This window comes from Piliocolobus tephrosceles, chromosome X (assembly GCF_002776525.5).
Source record: "Piliocolobus tephrosceles isolate RC106 chromosome X, ASM277652v3, whole genome shotgun sequence".
Lineage (NCBI taxonomy): Eukaryota > Metazoa > Chordata > Mammalia > Primates > Cercopithecidae > Piliocolobus > Piliocolobus tephrosceles.
Genome location: NC_045455.1, coordinates 4,165,702 through 4,185,306, shown reverse-complemented (window position 1 = coordinate 4,185,306; position 19,605 = coordinate 4,165,702). Strand labels below are relative to the sequence as shown.

The following is a 19,605-nucleotide window of genomic DNA, read 5'->3' as shown; positions in this document are numbered from 1 at the left end:
AATTTTTAGAAATGCAAATTCTGGGGCCCTACCCCAGACTTGCTGAGAAGAGTGGAGGAGTGGAGTCAAGCAATCTGTTTTTAACAAGCCCTCCAGATAATTCTAAGAAGCCCTGAAGTTTGAGAACTACTGCTCTGAGCTTGCTATAGTCTAAATGTCTGTGTTCTCCCACCACTCACATATTAACATTTGAATCTCCAAAGTGACGGTATTAGAAGGTGGGGGTCTTTCGGAAGCGATTCAGTCATGAGGTCAGAGCTCTCATGAACAGGATTAGTACCCTGATGAAAGGGACCCCAGAGAGCTAGGTCACCCCTTCTATCATGGGAGGGCACTGAGAAAGTGCCGTCTATGAACCAGGCAGCAGGCCCTCACCAGACGTCACATTATAGCAGCTTGCTCTTGGACTTCTCAGCCTCCAGAATTGTGAGGAAAAAAAAAAAAACACTACTGTCTATAAGCTACCCAGTCTATGGCATTCCATCACAGCAGCTCAGATCAGCTAAGAGCCATTGAATTGGGGTTTCCATTACTTGCAGCTAAACACATGTGAATTAATACATCTCCTTTATTGTTTTATGCATCTTTTCTAGAAAAATCTATCAATCGGTATGTTTTCTGTCAATGCCATCTGAGAATTACCAGTGTCATAGCCAGAAAGGTCTAGAGAGATAGGAGCATGTTGTACAGTCTCTGGTATGTGTCTGACACACCCAGACAGGCTGCAAAATAGTTGGGGGTAGGCTTCTTGGGGTGTAAGTAATTTTCATAAACATTTAGAACTTTTTGAGTTCCAAGGTGAAAGGAGAGGATTTTGAAATGGAGAAAAAGAAAACTTCAGAGGCACAAACTCAGGCAGAGCTCCTGTCAGAGGAACCAAGTGCCTGAAATAGGACAGAGAGTTTCCAGATGCAGCGGAGAGGCTGTGAGTAATCTGAGAGCTCAGGTAGGAAAGCGGGACCAGTGTGAAATGAAGGAGGCATTAATGATAAGCAGACAAGAAACCACCAAATTGCTATTTAGGGTCATTGGGATCTGCAGAGGGAAACCAGGCTGAAGAGACAAGAGGAAGGACACAGCTGTGAGGGTCGAAATCTAAAAGGAACTCCTAAAGGGACGCTTAATGTTTTCAAGCTATCCACTGCGGCATGCTAGGTCTATCATCTGTGTATCATCGCCAAAGCAAGAACCATAAACATCAGATTTCACTCGGTTACAGAAATCAGAGAAAAGCTGCTGGGGCAATGACAGGGAAGAGACACTGCACATTCTCAGTGGAGGAATCATCCGCTCTGTCCTTCAACTGGTGCCATCCAAAAGTTGCTATGTCAAGTAATGCTAGTTTCACTCAAATGCTATTACCCCTGGTTAACTCACAACTCACAGTAATGAACAACCCATCTAACCTGTGAAGCAACGCTTAAGGAAGGTTTGAGGAAGGACGAGCTGCAGATCAGCTCAAGGATGGGACTCAAATATCATGACAGTACCATGAGCTAAGGTGCCTCCTGCAAGCTGCCTGTCGAGGCCATCAGTGGGTTAGAACCAAATTCTTCCAAAATTATTGCAGTCTGCAGTCATCACATCTTGTCATGTAATACTTAACATTCTGGAAAAGGCCCTGCATTGGTTCTGAGCAATATTTCCAGGATCTGTAGACCTTTGAAACAAACTCCACGTCACTGTACTTTATCCACGGTGGCTCTTTCAGGTGAATCACTTGTCCATTCCTGCCTTAGATGAGCCTGTGGAATGACTGCATCATTTGCCCTTTTGTTGTTAAAATGGTGATCAGATTTCAGGTATATCAAGCCTTGCAGATCAGGCCTCTTACTCTGTGTGACGAACAGGCTCCCCCAGAACAAACCATCCAGGCACAAACAGGGGAGGCAGCCCGTGGCTACCCCATCACGGGTTTCCACACCACAGTGTGAGCTCATCTTGCTGACTTAAAAACCATCATTTAAAAGTCACCTTTCCAAATTGCACTGATTTTATTTGTTCAAAAGGTAACACACACATTATTACATGACTATCATTTTAGGGCAAAGTGGATGTATGGACAACTGTTTCAAGCAAGGAGGTAAAACTGTCCTGGATAAAAATTCATGGCATCAGTTTTATATTTTCTGCTTCCTGAATTGCATTTTCCTGGATCTGATGATTTTGTTCTTTGTATTCTTGATGTATGCCTCAGTGTATCTTCTTCTGTGTAGGCATCATGGAGAGAGCATTCTTTTATTTATTTATTTTTTTTTTTGAAGCAGAGTTTCGCTCGTTGCCCAGGATGGAGTGCAATGGCACGATCTTGGCTCATGGTAACCTCCGCCTCCTGGGTTCAAGCGATCCTCCTGCCTCAGCCTCCCGAGTAGCTGGGATTACAGCCATGTGCCACCGTGCCCAGCTAATTCTGTATTTTTAGTAGAGATAGGGTTTCTCCATGTTGGTTAGGCTTGTCTTGAACTCCCAACCTCAGCTGATCTGCCTGCCTCGGCCTCCCAAAGTGCCGGCCAGGTGCGTGAGCGACTGCGCCCGGCTGGAGGAAGCATTCTTAATGTATGCATTGGTACATCTTCTTCTGTGTGCATGTCACGGAGGGAGCATTCCTGATGTACACATTGGTGTATCTTCTGTGTGCACATCAGGAAGGGAGCACTAAGCAGAGGTGCGTAAGCAGATTCTGGACTGCAGAGCTGGGGAGTGGTCCTGGTTTTACCACTCACGGACTGTGTGCTCTCAGACAAGTCTCTCAGCATTTTTGTACCTCAGGCTCCTCCTCTGCAGAATGAGGATGGCAATTCTGACCTCCTAAGACTGTCATGAGATAGAAACAAGTTAATATTTGTAATGCATTTAGAATAGCATCCGGCACATCATGAGGACTCTATGTTTTGTAAATAGAATGTTCTTCTTTTGTTGTTATAACACATTTGTTTTTCATAAATGTTGCTATCTGGCAGGTATTTTTTGGCTTCCAGAATAAAAGTTTTAAAATTAAAAGGTATCAAAGTATTTTTAGGAGCCTAGCTATTTCCTCAACTACTCCCAAACTCTAAAAGTAGATTGGCTTTACGTTAAACGGAGAATTCATACAGAAAAAAATCTTCAGGACTGTATTCATTTCATAAATAATGTACTTTATTTTATTGCATATGGCTATTAAGGAGGGCATCCATGATCAATACAGACTAAATACAATGCACTATTCTAGTCCAGTTTATTCTCGTCTCCAGCAGCATCACATTGACCCCTATATACAGCGTGTACAGTGGAAGACAGAGCAAGATAAGTTAAGTCTCTTGTCATATCACAATAGCAAGAAATATATTTAACATCTTGATATCCAGAAACAATACGTACCCAAAAAGAAAACACTGTTTAATAACTGTTAAAGTTTATATAGCAAAAAATATTTTAAATTTAAGGTAAGTCAGGCAAAATGTACAAAGACCCAATATACATTGTGAAGTTTTAGCAAACATAACATTTATACATTTTGGTTCCATTCTGTAAACTAAATTAAAAATGTAAATATTGCATATGCCTTTTTTTTGAAATGTACAGGATAGAGGAAAATTTAGTATATTATCATCTGTGTATTTTGCTTGTTTTAAGCTGCAGTATGAACATGAACCATCTGTATAGTGTCATGACTACTCTAAGGAGACAGGGCGAGTTAAATATGCGTCAATACACTGCATTCAGCAGGGTCCATATTCAGTCCCTATCGTACCTGGGGGGAGTTACAAAGCAAATACCACCCATCGATGCCTATTCCCAAAACTAAATAAAAACTTCAGGATGTTTTATACATCTTAATAAAGTACATCATACACTGAAATTGACCTTCCAGCTAACATTGTATGGCCTAGGCGCTGCTGTGATGTATAACTTCAGAAAAGTAAAACCTTAAAAATGTTCAGGGAGATCACTTTACATTCAACTTTGTCTTGCAATACAATCCTCTGTTCTAAAGTTCAGCACGGAAGCAGGAAGACTTTTGCATTGCCATTAAATATATTTTTAAGACATTGAAATTTTTGGTCTTCCTCTAAAAAAGCCTCATTTATTAATGCATTATTCTATAGTGATATATATCTATATATTTATATATATTTTTCTCAAAACAAAACAAAACAAAACAACAACTTACATCTCCAATGAATTAGTGTAACCTCTCCATGACTATCAGAGAAGATAGGCACTGGGGAAGCCCCACGGGAGGAGAGGTCGACAGCCCTCCAATTGAGTGTCGAGGGAGCAGAAAACGGCAGAACATTCTGCCGGTCAAGTTCAGCAGTTTTAGGTAACATCTGCAAGAACTGCCACAACACTGGTATTTTCAGAATACTGAAAACATAAAACAAGGGTAGTCTTGTCAGGAATTTTTTCGACAAGTAACATGTACTGCGAGATTGCTTTTCTTCTTTTTCTTTTTCCGTCAGCAACATAGGGGCTGGAATGCCTCTTTTTATCAGTTTCTTTCTTTTCTTTTTTTCTTTTTGTTTTTTTGTTCAGGGCAGCCTCACTGGTTGACATAATATTTTATTAAAGATAATACATTTTTAAAAAAATTAAATCTGCCCAACCCGGACCACCGTGGAATCGCTAGCACACCTACAGGGATTTTTGGTTACAGAAAGGCATGCCCAAGATTCAAGAGAGCAGAGACATCTGAGCTTGTAAATAGAATAAAAGGCGTTTGCAATGTGAAGTACCTACATAAACATCTACATCGAGAAGATTAAACAAGTCTGTTAAAGGTAAAAAGAGATATTCATCCCCTTCCCAAAGCCCTTCCCTCCCACCCCCCACTACCCAATACAGTTGATTTTCAAAAGCAGGTTGCTTCAGTTACATATAGTCGTTATTATTTAGTAATCTGTCTTTGAAGTCCAATCCCAAATTTCACTTCCATGGAGAAACGTCAGTCCCACACGGGGCTCGCTGTGGACGTAAACATCGCAGGTACCTGCACTGGAATCCGACAAGCAGCCGTCTACTTGGACCATTTCACTAAGGCCGAGGACCGCGCTCGAGACACACAGCGCAGGGGCTACTACAGGAGGTCCTGTCGGACCCCCGCCACGGAAATCCGGCTTTACCTTGAACTGAGGTAGGACTGTGGTCGTTTTGAGTGTAAGCCAGGAAATACCAGATTTTACCACTTTCACAGGTGTGGGTGCACTCTCCTAGCATGCTGAGGGCTACATCTGCTTTGCCAACAGGAAAAGAAGAAATTAAGACACGGGCCACAGTTGAAGAAGGCCAATGAAAACATCCAATTTTCTTGAGAACAACTTCTTCAGCTAATTTTGTTAAAACAAAACAAAACAAAACCAAACGCAAACAGCACAATGACGAATGCCCCATCCGGGAACAAGGGAGAGAGGCGGGTGACCTTGCCTTGTTGGTGCCTCATCTAACAGAGTCCACAGATGTTTCCAAACATAGTCACTGCTCAGATCCAAAAGAAAACGTAAGCAGCTTCGGGCTGAAACAATGCTGAGCATCTTCTTTTCATGCTATTCTCTGACGTGTGACATCCTGGTGATAAAGCCAGGCAGATCTTCACTCTGAAAAAGGAAGGAGGGAAGTTAGCAGAGATCCTCAGGAGAAAACAGCAATCTCTGGAGTTCCAGAAAAAGCCCCTCTAACCCACGGCTAAGACCTGGGTCATTTTCATAAACTGATGTCCTTTGAGAAAGAAACACGTATTCATTCTGTTTTCCAAAAGTGAGTTCAGTGGGAAAACTCCGAGTTTTCCTGGAAACAGAGCGGTTAGGTTCATGGTGGGCTGTCTATACGGTGAGGTTCATGGTTTCAATTTAAGAAAAATATTCACACGTGTTTTTGTGAATCATTCTGTCGAACAAGATAGAAAAAGAAGGGCCAGTTCCCAGGTGGCACTGCGTGTCTGTGTGATGGAATGATCCCTTGAACTCCTTAGGCCTTGATGCTCCCTGTGTTGTGTGCGATACACAGAATCCACTACCTTCCTCCCACGGCTGCAGAGATGAAAAACCATGACACACGTTACAATGCTCTGTAAACTATGTTTATCCTACAAATGTGCATTATGTTATGAAAGTGGAATAAGTAAGAACTCCACACTTCTGCCCTCAGAAAACTTCCAACGGGATCATCCATCTCTTTTTGAACGTGTCCAGCAATGGAAGGCTGCTGCACTGCCTCACGTGCGGCTGCATAACCCTCAACATTAGGAAAGCGTTATTTTTATCCACCCAACTTTCATATGTTCCAGTTGAGGTAATTTACCCTTTCGCTGTGCTCAGAAGGCACAGGGACTGAGGACACTTGGCCAGATCTAACTGCTTCCTCCCTTCCAGGATGAAGGATCAAAATTCTTTAACCTTTCTCAATTTCCAGGGTTTTAGGCCTATTTTTACTTGATATATTCCTTCTTCAAGGGACAGAACAAATTGGAAGATTTTGACCTTTCACAGCGTGTTGTTTTTTTCCTTCTAAGCTTCTTGGCTTTTTAACGAAAATGACATACTGTTCATTTTGATCACTCAGTTCCATGATGGTCAGCACTGCTTTGCTCTCAAACAGGTACATTTCCTTCCTTTGCAGATGCATTTATACAAACTGCATTTCTGGACACTCTTCTAAAATCATTTAGAATTTTGATCCTAGACTCTTAACATACTCCCTGACTTACTTTTTTGTGAATCAAATTCTTTTCTATCCATCTTAAGTTTAGAAGACTGAACTCAACAAGACAGAAACTTCCAGTGTGCCCTGAAGCTGAGTGAGTCCCTCAAAACCAAGTCTCCTTAGGAACTCAAGGCACTACACTCTATAGCCCCCCCCAAAAACCCTAAAAGCTTTACAGAAAAAATACTTGTCAATATACAAGGTATACATTTTTAAATTCCCTACAATGAGACATTCTGAGGCTGTTTTTACTCTATCTTATTTATCATTATTATTTTTTAAGACGGAGTCTCATTCTGTCACCCAGGCTGGAGTGCAGTGGCATGATCTTGGCTCACTGCAACCTTCGCCTCCCAGGTTTGAGCAGTGTTCGTGTCTCTGCCTCCCGAGTAGCTGGCATTACAGGTGCGTGCCACCATGCCTGACTCATTTTTATATTTTTAGTAGAGATGGGGTTTCACCATGCTGGCCAGGCTGGTCTTGAACTCCTGACCTCAGGTGATCCACCCACTTAGGCCTCCCAAAGTGCTGGGATTACAGGAGTGGGTCACCGCGGCCGGCCTATCTTATTATTTTTATAAAGCTTATGTCCATGAGAAATTTAATAAGTAAACAATGTTCTGCCAATGAAACTTAACAGAATTAATTTCTTCCTAAGGAAAGATCTGTCTGTGAGTTATTTGATTCATTATTGTTGTGATTTTCAATCCCAGCAGACTTCAGCGAGAATCTAATTGTATCCCCTAAAAAAAAGCAGGCATTTGCTAAAATACACCTTGACTTGTAATTCACTGTAAAATGAACTTGCATTTTGTCCCCGAGGCCCTGATTTGGGAAGAACCCCATGGCCACCATAAAGCAGGTAACTGAGAGTCTGCAAATCCATTGACAGAAAGATTTCTAATCAATTGCTTATTTTATTTTGACACTAACAATTAGCTAAATGTGGGTGAATTATCTCATGTTAACTCTAAGTCTGTTATTTTGAAAGCAGCTAAACAAGTAAGTTCTGCAGTTTCTCAAACTTTGTCGTATAAATGGCGGATAAATTGTTGCTGAAAAAATCACTTTCCATTTTCATTTGTGATTTCATGAGGCCACTGACATTTTCATTGTTTTTTTTTTTTTTTTTTTGAGACGGAGTCTCGCTCTGTCGCCCGGGCTGGAGTGCAGTGGCCGGATCTCAGCTCACTGCAAGCTCCGCCTCCCGGGTTCACGCCATTCTCCTGCCTCAGCCTCCCGAGTAGCTGGGACTACAGGCGCCCGCCACCTCGCCCGGCTAGATTTTTGTATTTTTTAGTAGAGACGGGGTTTCACCGTGTTAGCCAGGATGGTCTCGATCTCCTGACCTCGTGATCCGCCCGTCTCGGCCTCCCAAAGTGCTGAGATTCATTTTCATTGTTTTTTTAGGATGCTGTATCGCTGTAAAACTCCACTCTTATCATTACATCTGTTTGCGAGCTCTAATTAAGTTGAACATGTAATTTTATTTTTTGGAAGTAGAATATAGTTATCAAAACGTTAATTTCTAAGCATTAGCATTATGCAAGAAAAGAGCTGATAAATGGCAAGGAAATAATCCATGCATTTATTCATGCAATGACCTTTCAACAATTTTCTTTGTTTAATTCTACTCTGGTGCAGGGCCTCACTGATAACTTGGAGGAAGATGGCTGACAAAAAACAAAAAAAGGGAAAGGGAAGGGCAAGGGGAAGGAAAGGAAAAAAAGAAAGAGGGAGGGGAAGGGGAAGGGAGGAAGGAAGGGTTATTACAGGAAGATGAATCTGTTAATGGCACACTCAAAGGACTCAAGAGAGCTGAGGTGAGGGAGATCAGAAATAGGATGACGACCCGCTCAGAGCCAGTCACGGGGGCGTTAGCTGTGCAGCGTTTCACATCCATCTGCATGCACACACGTGTTACCAGAGCAAGCACACCGTGCATGTGTCTCACCTAGCCTGTCTCCTGTTAGGTTAAAATACAATCGCTTTCCACGGCCGCCTCCTTTCACGGTAAAGCAAGAACTGTGGTCTGGGTGTGCTCAGCGGGCACAGGCCTGTGCTCTTGCCCCTCAGCACCCTGCCTCTCACAGACCTGCTTGTTTAGACATCCCCCCACCGCAGGAGACCACAGCTGATGCCAGGTGACCCTTAGGGATGCTTGGAAGCACTCGCGGTGATTTAAACAGAATTAACCAGCAGAAACAATCCTTTGTGGAGGTGCAAAAGGGCAGTGAGGAAAAGGCTGGAGCGCACCTCAGACTGGACCCTGCCAGCCGCAGCAGAGGACCTGGGATACAACGGAGACCTGAGAAGCATCAGTACTGAGAATGCATGGTGGAAAAAAGGGATCTCTGTTGAAACCCAAAGTATAGTTTGTATTCATTTGTTAGAGAAAGAAGGCTTAAGACAGAAGCCATCTGCCTGAACTGATGTCTCAAATACCTTTTTCCAATTGAGCCGGTGGTAGAATCTTTGACACGCATACTATCAAAGGCCCCACCGGCATAGGGCTAAAGTCATTAACACGGGCAATGGCTCGGGAGGGCTCTCTGTCGTTCACACACAGCTTTCAGACACCAAACACCAAGAGCTAGTGCCCCTGGTTGAAGCCACCACGGAAACACGATACCTGCCATCCACCTGACAGCCACCCACTCATCAGTGACACTCCCCACCCGAGGAAGAAGAAAGCTGGAAAACACTCCTGTGGATTCAAACCTAGGAATGAGAGTAAACTTTTGCCTTTATAGTCATTTACTTTCAAAGGAACCGAAGTTATCCCTCACCCTGAAAATCGGCCTGGTTCATCCTGACTAGGGAAAAAAAATACACCAACAATTTTCTAACACTAATCATCTGACATCCTCAAGCTTTACATATGATCAAACATCAGGCTTCCGGAAGATGAGATTCCAACAAAAATTTATTTATTGTATTATCTGTGTTAATTTTAGTAGAAGCAAAGAATTATTAATTTTGTGGCTGTTCTACCCTGAATATTCACTAAGAAGGGAGACATTTTCAGAATTCATCAGCTGTAATGGCAAAACCAAAAAGAAAACACTAAGACTCACGTGTTGTTCATGAACCCAATGACAGAACACCACACACCAGTTCTGCTACTACAGGTAACATATATAAAAAAAACGTAAACTTACTGACACTCATTGAATTTGTCACACCATTCATTACACACTGTATTACTCCGTCCCTTAGACGCTGCTTTGTAAAGAAATCCATCCACAGACGTATCCATGTAGAGTTATTTGAGCAAATAAACAAAATCAACAAACAAAAACCCTTTTAGCAGAGATGAAAGTTGTTCCATATGACCTGTCACGCAGTGTATCCACTCCGTACCTCCTTTCTGCTGTCGCTTGTGACAGATGACATTCATACGTGGGATACAGTCCCCTGTGCCACTCACCATAATGCCCTGCAGATGGGCAATAATTCCTCCCCTTTTCTCCTCCACTTAAAAGAGCAATCAGAATGCAAATGAAGGAGAGCTGTCAGTAAAAGCTCCACCTCCAAACTGCTCAACTTGACTCTCCCAAAAGAGAGAAAGGAGAAAACAAATCACTAGAAAACATTGCGATTACAAGGAGGAAAGCTTCCTTATAATATATGGAACAGTGTCCCAACAATGACATGTCACGCGGTGCTGGGCACCATGACTGCAATCACATTACAGAAAACTGAAGTGGGCATCAAGCCTAGAACATGTTGGAAATAAGGTCAGTTTGCTCCAGCCAATAACATCAGGCAGCATTTTAGGCACACAGTCGGACTCACCAATCCTTTTTCTTCATGATTTCTCATGACAAGTTGGGTTTGGACACGTTTGCCTCCAACGTTACATTTCCATGTTCAAAATCCAGGATATATACACCGGGGTCATGGCAGCTCTGCAGAGAGGCTGTGGACATGGCGCCTCACAGGCCTTTGGTGAGCAACACTGGACCACCCAGAGGCCAGATTCATGGAGTAGATACAGATGCTTTCACATTTTCAGCCGTAGCTGAATTAGGAGTGTTACAAATACTGATGTGCTTGACAAAATGAAACCATATACTTCTTAAAATTAAAATTTGTATTTCTAGTAGTAAATGTGATTCAGAAAGCAATTAAACCTTCCATGAGCTCAAACATATCGTACAGGTCCATCTCAGTGCCCAGTTTCACCCTTTTATGTTAAACACAGAATTACGAGGGAAAATTAACTTTTCAGTTGCAGGAGCAATTCTGAGAAAAAAAAAAAAAAAAAAACCCCGATAATTTAGTATCTCCAGACTTTACTAAAGCAAGACACTCTAAGAATATGGAAAAAAAAAAGTAAGGTTGGGTATGATAACAAAAGCCAGAGATTCTAGGAAAAACGGTTACTTGAACTTTTCTTTTAAATTGGAAAAAAAATAACTTAAAAGGGAAATATGGAAGAATAAGTTTCCCATGACAAACAGGGGCAATAACTTGCTTTCCAGTCCTCCTTGAGAAAGACTGACAACATTCTTTTCTATGAGCTCATCACTTCCACTGACAATTAAAGTCATTTCATTCTGAATGCCTGTTAGTAAAAAAAAATCCTAATATCAAGTTGCAACTTGATGTTAATGACACAATATGAAATAGGATGAGACAATCTGGTTGTCTCACAGGCTGGGTTTAGTAAAAGGTATCTTCCCCCTTTAACTCCTGTTTAGTCCTTCACATAAGACCCGATCTTAATCATCCCAAACTAGGAAAATCAGGCCTCCTAAACTTTTACCTACTGCACTTCAAATTCCCTCTACACATTCAACTTTCCTACACAGGAGCCTGTATAAATTTTACAGTGCGCGGCTACAGCAGATTGTATAACACAGAACGTACATGGTTCTTTTCTGAATGTTATTGTTAAAAACCCTGCCATGTGCATGATGTGAGCTATTTGTCTATGGCAAGAATTGCCCACTGCCCCTGCAGCAGTCGCCAATGCCATACAAGAAACAGTATCGATGATTCTTCCGCACAAACACCTGAGACACAAGAAGTCCCAAGAATTGCGGGTGGACCCTTTCTTTTAAATTATGAAATGTTAGATCCTTTTTTAGTTAAAACCCAGACCAGGAAGCATAAACAACTTGCTGAAGCTTCCCCGCCCATCTGTGGAAGAGCAGAGTCCTCAGTTTCTCCCAGAACACTTTCCTCTCTGCCTCCCTTTGGTGACAATGAGATGGGTGGGAACGGGGCAGGAGCAGAGACACCTGCAACTGTCAACTGGGACCCCAAAGTGTCAACTTCCACACTGAACCACTAGCTCTTTATAAAACTCTCCTCGAAGGATACTAAACAGCACACTAGCATGTCACACGATTCAGTGAAGCCTGTGAGTCGACGTGGGTGTGCTCCACGGTCTGTCTTCCTTGCCAGGCGATGCCCAGGCCCTGCCTTCTCACCTCCCTGTCCCCAGCACCTGGCACCCTGCTGGTCAGATCCTTAGTAAAGCTTACAGGTATTAAATGTGGTTCGTGCCATTTCTCACAGGCAGAAATGCTCAAGTAGTTTTCAAAAAGAGAACAAAGCTTTAGGACTGCGTGAGACCCAGAAGAAAAGAAAACCCTTTCCAGCCCACTCGGAGAGTGACGTTCTAAGCAGAGGTAAGTAAAGTAAGGCCAGATCCGGCTTGCCTGTCTCTGCAAATAAAGTTTTATTTGGATGCAGCCGTGCTCATGCATTTACATATGGCTGATTTCACACCATAAGGAGAGTGGAGCAGTTGTGACAGAGACTGCATGGCAATGAACCTCAACTCTTTACTACCTGACCTTTCACAGAATGTTTATTAACCCTTCAAGGAGCACAGGAACATGGCAACCTTTACTAAGGAAGACAATGCGAAGAAACACAGGCAAATTTGTCAGAATAACACCATACAGTTCCATCTGTGTGTTTTACTGGGAAACTAATTGATGCCCCTTTGAAAATCATCTGCAAGCTTAAGTACTTTAGAAATGCAATACTCTCTACTAAAAACCACACTATCCTGTTACAGACCCTACTGAAAAAGAGGACGCACATCACAAAATCATTTGTGAAGCCAGCACACTTTTGGAATGAACTTCTCTTAGCTACCGCTGTTCTATTTGATTTTTCACTCATAATACAAAATGCTCAATAAATCTAATCATTGCTAAATACATCCTACACTAGCATTCCTCCTTTAACAGAAGTAAAGGTTTACATGTGAAATCTGCAATTCATAAAGGGTCCAAATCTTTTCTTTCTTGGGTCATTTGAGAATGTGAATGTAAGCATTATGCTTCTGCCCTAACAGTATTTGGGCCAAGCGATATAATGTGCATTAAAATTGCAAATAGCCAATGAACGATGTAATTCTTTTCTCATATTTAACACACTTCTACGTATGGTTTTTTTACTAATCTAAAAAATTTTATGTACACCATAACAATGTTTATATTGTTTATATATGAAATTATAAAACCTAATTATATTTTTGCTACCAAATTAAGGGAATGTAGAATAATTATTTATTCGAAATATATCCATTTCCAAATAGCCTGTTGTTATATATCAATTCAACTGGACCTGTTTTCTACTTCAAAAGCTTAAATAACTAGGTAAATACCCCTCCCCGGTCTATAACATCTATGTGATACAGGATTTCAGCTTTGTCTCTCTGGGGACAAATTCACCTATCTAATTTAAAAGCCTCATAAGAATGACCATGTAGCCTTTAACTGAGCATCTACTACAGTCAAGGTTGAAGGGTCAAATCCTACTTAGTCACTGAAGTGCAGACTTTCTTTGTAGAGATCAAAGTACCCATTCTTCCTAATCGGCCATATCAAAAACATCCCGCTTTTCCCCAGGAGCCTGGAAATGACTCCAGGCCACCACCTCTGTGCTTTGAACTACATGCCATTCCCACGACTCTCAGGACACTGGTGTGAAAGGCACTGTGGCCACACCAGAGCCAGGTCCCCAGGGCTGGCATCTCGGAACCACCTCTTACCAGCTGTGTAATCTCTACAGCTATGTCTCTAAGTCTGCTCCTTCTTATGAAGATGGGGGCATTACCTCCCCCACCCTGAATTCCCCAGTGGAGTCACAGGGAATATGGCAAATGAGATTTCACGTATAAAATATATAAATAATACAAAAATATGCATGCTCATTCATAAAGAAGCACATGCTACTAGCACAACTGGCATTTTGTGGTTGGCTTCCCTTTGCTTTCTTTGTGCACCTTCAAATAATGTATACATGTAACCACATGCTGTGTTCTCAACTACAGACTTCTCAAGACCAGGCAGCCCTGTGCTGCCAGGGAGAAACAGGCTCCTCCCGCCCTCCTGTTCTGGCTAATTTGTGGAGAGCCACAGTGGTGTCTCCCAGTGCACTTGTCATCACAGTTCTTCCTCGTTCAAAATTGTATTCGTGAATGATATCACGAGCAACCACAACTGCAAGCAGCAAATAAACAACTGCCGAATGCACAAAAACAATGGCAAATAGCTCCCAGAATGAAATGAACGAACTTGTTTTAATTGGACAGAAGTGGAACAAAAGTAGAATTGTTTTTCTGGGGGTAACTCTAGGCCATTTAAAGCTGCAAAGAGTGCCTCTGCCTAGCTGCTTTCTTCATGTCCTGAGGACAGGACAAAACGCCCAGGAAGGGGTCGCACATGTCTACCACGCAGACAGCTGCCCGTAGAGAACACGCTCCCTCACCATACCACAGACCTGCCACGCACACACGACGCATCATCGACAGGCTGGACTCCGCCTGGTCCCGGCCACCGGGGGGATGGCACTTCCCTTCTCTCTGCTCTATACCAAAAGGTACACTAAAATGCAGGCCAATATTTAAATTCCTCTGCCACAAATGACAGAGATTTACATCTAAATAAAGCACTATTTATTGAAATTTCAGTAATGCAAAATGGAAAATGCCAAGTTACCAACTATATAAGTTCATTTACTGAAGAAGCAAATAAAATAAGACAGCAGCAGCTGATCACCAGGCCTTGCCCAGGGATGTGGAGACAGGAAATCCGTGTCTTTGGTTCCTCCTCCCCACCAAGCATGTAGCTATCCCAGCCTCACCCACCTTGGCTCTGACTCCCCTGCATGTGACCGACTGGCAGTGAAACAGTGCACAAGTCATATTAAGTTACTGCATAGGCCCTTTCTGCCAAAATGCCAACGTGTCTATAAAATTACTCAAAAACTGAAGTCTAAGCAGAGGAAACATACATTCTTTAGCCTCCGTAGAACCTAAAATGGCAAAGATCTTGTAGACATTTTCAAATGCTCACAGGCTGGGAGGAGCCTCACACACCAGAAGACCCAGATCCCTGAAACGCTTTGACTGGGGACATGGAGGGAGGTTTGGATGAGCAGGCAGCCTAGAAACGTGGACCCCAACTTCTCCTGGAGGGTCCAGCAGGGCGCCCTGAGTCACCAGCAGTTGGATTCAGAGTGAGGACAGGCCCCTTGCTCCTGCTTCGCAGGCCCAGGGACAGAGGCCAGAGGCTGTGCAGGTCGGTGTGCACCCAGGCTCCTGCCCAGGCGGGCCACACTGGGAATGTGGCCACAAACATATCTCCTTTCCAGCAAGGAGGAGGAGGTGTGGAAGAAGGAAATACCGGTAAATGTAAAGATTCCATTTCACAAATTGCCAGAAGTTTGGAAAGGGGAGAAACGATCAATTAATGATAAAGAAAACATTTCTTACACGAAAAGGAAGTTGGACTGTGTGATGATTGATACAGTCACATTTCCAGGTTTCCCAAGGCTGTGACTGCGGCCTTTAAGAGAGACACACCTTTCTAACCATCTTGTTAGTAACCAAGGTGACAAAACTCAGGATCAAGCAGATGTGCACAGAATAGACAATAGTTCTATCCTGTGTGTTACAGACTTAATGCCTTCTCTTCCTGGAGAGCATCACGCAGTGATATTCCATCCTGGAAAATCAGCTCAACCATTTTCCTTTTTTTTTTTTTTTTTCAGATGGAGTCTCACACTGTTGTCCAGGCTGGAGTTCAGCAGTGCGATCTTGGCTCACTGCAACCTCTGCCTCCTGAGTTCCAGTGATTCTCCTGCCTCAGGCTCCCAAGCAGCTGGGACTACAGGCGTGCGCCACCACACCTGGCTAATTTTTGTATTTTTAGTAGAGACGGGGTTTCACCATACTGGCCAAGCAGGTCTCGAACTCCTGACCTCGTGATCCACCCGCCTTGGTCTCCCAAAGTGCTAGGATTACTGGTGTGAGCCACTGTGCCTGGCCCAGCTCGACCACTTAAACATTTCCAGTTACATGATTTTGTGATATTCAATATATATGAAATTCCTATAAAATAATTGTTATTTCTCTCATTTTGCTTAGAGAATGATGGGCCATTTTACAATTTCTACTTGGAAGGAATAACTAGCAACACAGTTCAAGCACATAATTCAAGAATGAGGTCCTCTTTCACCATTAGTTTTCTACATATTTCAGGAAAACTAAGTCAAATGAAGCCTAAATTCTAAAGATAGACCTAAACGCTCCACCATGTTTTTAAAATTATGCAAGTAACTGCACACAGTTGGCTGGAGCCCATTTATTAAACGTGCACTTTCCTCACCAGCAGGCTAAGAGGACATCAGGGCGCCTGTACACACCCAGCCCTCACCTTCCCCAAGCTCTTACACCCTCAGCAAAACCCATGCCCTCAGCTCTTTCCTGTGAAGCCAGGATCTCTATGAAACAAATGGAATAATACACTGGAATAACACATTTTCTGCACATTTTTTCTAATTTCTGTAATTTTCATTTCCAAGTTAACTGAAGAGTGAAACTGATTTGTTTGATAAGCCGATAGTTAGCAGGTCCTACAGTTAACCGTAATGCACGGGTCACCCCGCCTCAAGGCAGAGTTCAAAATAAGCGGATTCAGCGTTTAGTTTGTCAGAGGGAAAGACTTTGTCTGTTTTTAAAAATGAAGGCTCTGTGTTACCCAGAAGATACAGAATCAGGCAGGAGCCAGGCTTGCCAGGACCACATCCTCTCTCTACAGACTGGGAAAGTTTCTCCAACAGCAGGAGCCAGGCTGTACGGCGGGGCGGGCATATACGTGGCCTACCATCTTCGGGCCTCAGATTTTCCATTAAAAAACAGGGATAACAACAAGATCCAACCCTACGCATAGGTTATCGGGATTCAATACCATTTTTAAATGTCTTAAAATTATAAGGTACGCTACGAACGTAAGTTTTTAGAATAAGGCATGTCATTCCATGATTACAGACATGCGCTTTTGTTCTGCAGTTTATCCTGGAAGCATGTCCCAGTGGTTTCCCCAACCTCAGTGACAATTCAGTGTCTTCATTCCACTAGATCACTACTAGGTCCTTTCCAATTTTCTATACTTTTGAGGAAGAAATCTGAGCTGACATATACTCTGCCAAGTAGCCACCAGGACCCAGGGATACCACCACGATGATGATGGAATTGATGGCCACAGTATGAAAGTTTTTAAAAGCTCTGCATATTGTTCCCAAGGACTCTATCTCCCGGACACACTGTGATATGTGAAGAAACATCAGTAGCACGGCTGGCCGGGCTGGATTCCTCCTGGTCCCTTACTACCTCTTTCTCTCGACCTTCTCCTTTGAGCCTTAGCTCTCCATGCCAGCCACACTGGCCTCCTTCCTGTTGTGGAACATACCGGGCAACCTGCTGCCCCAGAGCCTTTGCACTGCTGTTCATCCCCTTTGCCTACCTGGATTCTTCCCTTAACATCCATAAGACTGGCTTTTCCCCACCTTCAGGTTGCTTGGCTCAGGTTTCCTTTTCCCCCTCTCCCTTTCCTGCTTCATTTCTAGAGTGTTTCACCACCTGTAGTGCTTCATGTCCTAAATGCACAACAAAATTAAGTTTACTTCCTACGTTTCAAAGGCAGACAGTTCACGGAAGACTCGCCCACTTTCTGTTATTCTTTTTAGCTTGAAAAATCAAATCTGTTTCTCTCTAGCCTATCCTTTCATATTGCTCAAATGGATGAAGTAGTTTTGAGATAGTCCACATGTACTAATTGTCATCTTTGTAATGAAAACATGCAGAAATTTAACGGTTTGAATAAATTTAAAAATTAAAGGGAGATCTCACCATTTTTGCCATCGTCCTTTCTGCCTCCAACTTTCTACCTTTCTCAAACACCCCATAAGTAAAGTTCCTTTTATGTTGTTGCTGTTGTTCCTAAAAGAACTGTAAAAGGTGGCAGAAGCTGAGAATGACACAAGACTCTGTGACCAACTCTCCCATCAGCCTCACGGGTGGGTGACTTGGAGCTCTCCAACCCAATGGGACTTCCTTCTTTCTCCTCCACTGGCCACCACCATGGTGGGCAGGGGGACCAAGAATGGGAAGCAGCCCTTTGAGGCGGGGGCGGGGGGGGGGGGGCGGGCTGTGGTTGCCAGGAAGGGAGGGGCTTTCCTAGACAGGCCAGGGATGCCTGTACAAAGAATGAGATCAATACTCTTAACGCAGGCTTCGGGGCCGCCTACGAAAAGGAGCCAAGAAACCTAACAATGGGGAAGTTTCTGGAATACTACCGTTTATGACAGAGACTGAGCACAGAATGAAATACCAGGAGAGTTTGGCCGCAAGACCACCAAACAGCTCAGGGCAAGTTAACATCTAGGAATCGGGAGAGGAGCAGAATCAAAGCTACTATTTTTCAGAGAAGAAAACTCACAACCACCACCTCATCTGATGCACCCCAGGCTCACGCAGGGGTGAAGGGGTGAAACATCTGAGTGGTCCCAGCTGTGAATGGGACCAGTACTCTGAATGTTCCAGCAAGGACATCCACAATTGCAGCAGAGACATCCCATGAAACATGCCGTTCTCTGTGCTCAGCCAAGATTGCCTACAGGGTGGACACTTAGGAAACGGATCAGAGGGGCTACCCAGAAAATGGCACATGGTGGGATGCTGCCAAGTTGCCTCTGAAGGCACCTAGGGGACAGAGGCCCGGCTTCACATTTCTTCTGCATCTCCCAGGACATCTACTCTTGCGCTGACACACGCTGAACTCTCAATACATTGATTGGCTTAAAATATCAACTATGTTCCGCCTTTTGGAAATGGCTGAAGACCCAGTGAATTCTAAACAGTCCAGCTGACCTGGACAGACCAAGACTCACACAGATGAATGCGTATCACTCAGACTTGTTCTAAGAACTTAATTAAATGCTCCCTGCTGGTAAAACTTGGACATTTTATTGCAGTGATTGTTTCATCTGGAACTAGGAACACTGATAAGCTAAGCTGCAAATAACAGTAAGATGGCAAACTGAACCAAGGTGTGTCCTTTCTACTGGACCACTGAAACTTTCACCTGTCCTCAAACACCAAAATGCCCTTATATGTGGAAGCTACAAAGCCTTTAGGAGAAAATTATCATTTAAAAAACTTGTCAAAACAAATAATCTCAACAATGTCTGCAAATTCATTGATGCTTACATCTAAAGGGGTTTTGTGTAGCATTTGTATCTAGTATTTTCATACAGTTCAATATTAAAGTTCCAATTTTTTCTCTTTTGCTTTCTCAGCCAGCTGAATTAAAGTTAGTTTTCTGAAACTGACTGCAATTAAAATAAATTTACAGTCCTGGATTTATAATACATTAAAAGAGAAAAAGAGATTTGATACTTTTGCAACTAATACATTTTGCTAAAGCACACCCAAATATACTTTCAGTTGAACTATACACTTAGTAGATGTCTACTTGACAACATAACAGAAGTTATTTGTACAAGTCTCCGCACACTCATCTGATATACAGAACTGGACGAGGGCCTGGGTAGCTCACGGATTTGTTTTCTGTTTCGTTTGTATATGTAAAATGCTATTGTAGGTCGTTTTTA

General features: G+C 42.9%; 1 protein-coding gene across 1 annotated transcript in view; it reads right to left on the bottom strand.

Annotated features, from left to right (window-relative positions):
- Window positions 1-3,116: 3,116 nt before the first annotated feature.
- IRS2 (insulin receptor substrate 2) overlaps window positions 3,117-19,605 on the bottom strand; it is a 31,104-nt gene continuing 14,615 nt past the window's right edge. The window contains exon 2 of the mRNA XM_023217642.2: window positions 3,117-5,576. Within this exon, the coding sequence (XP_023073410.1) occupies window positions 5,572-5,576 (5 nt within the window). The 3' untranslated portion in view covers window positions 3,117-5,571. The remainder of the gene's footprint in view (window positions 5,577-19,605) is intronic.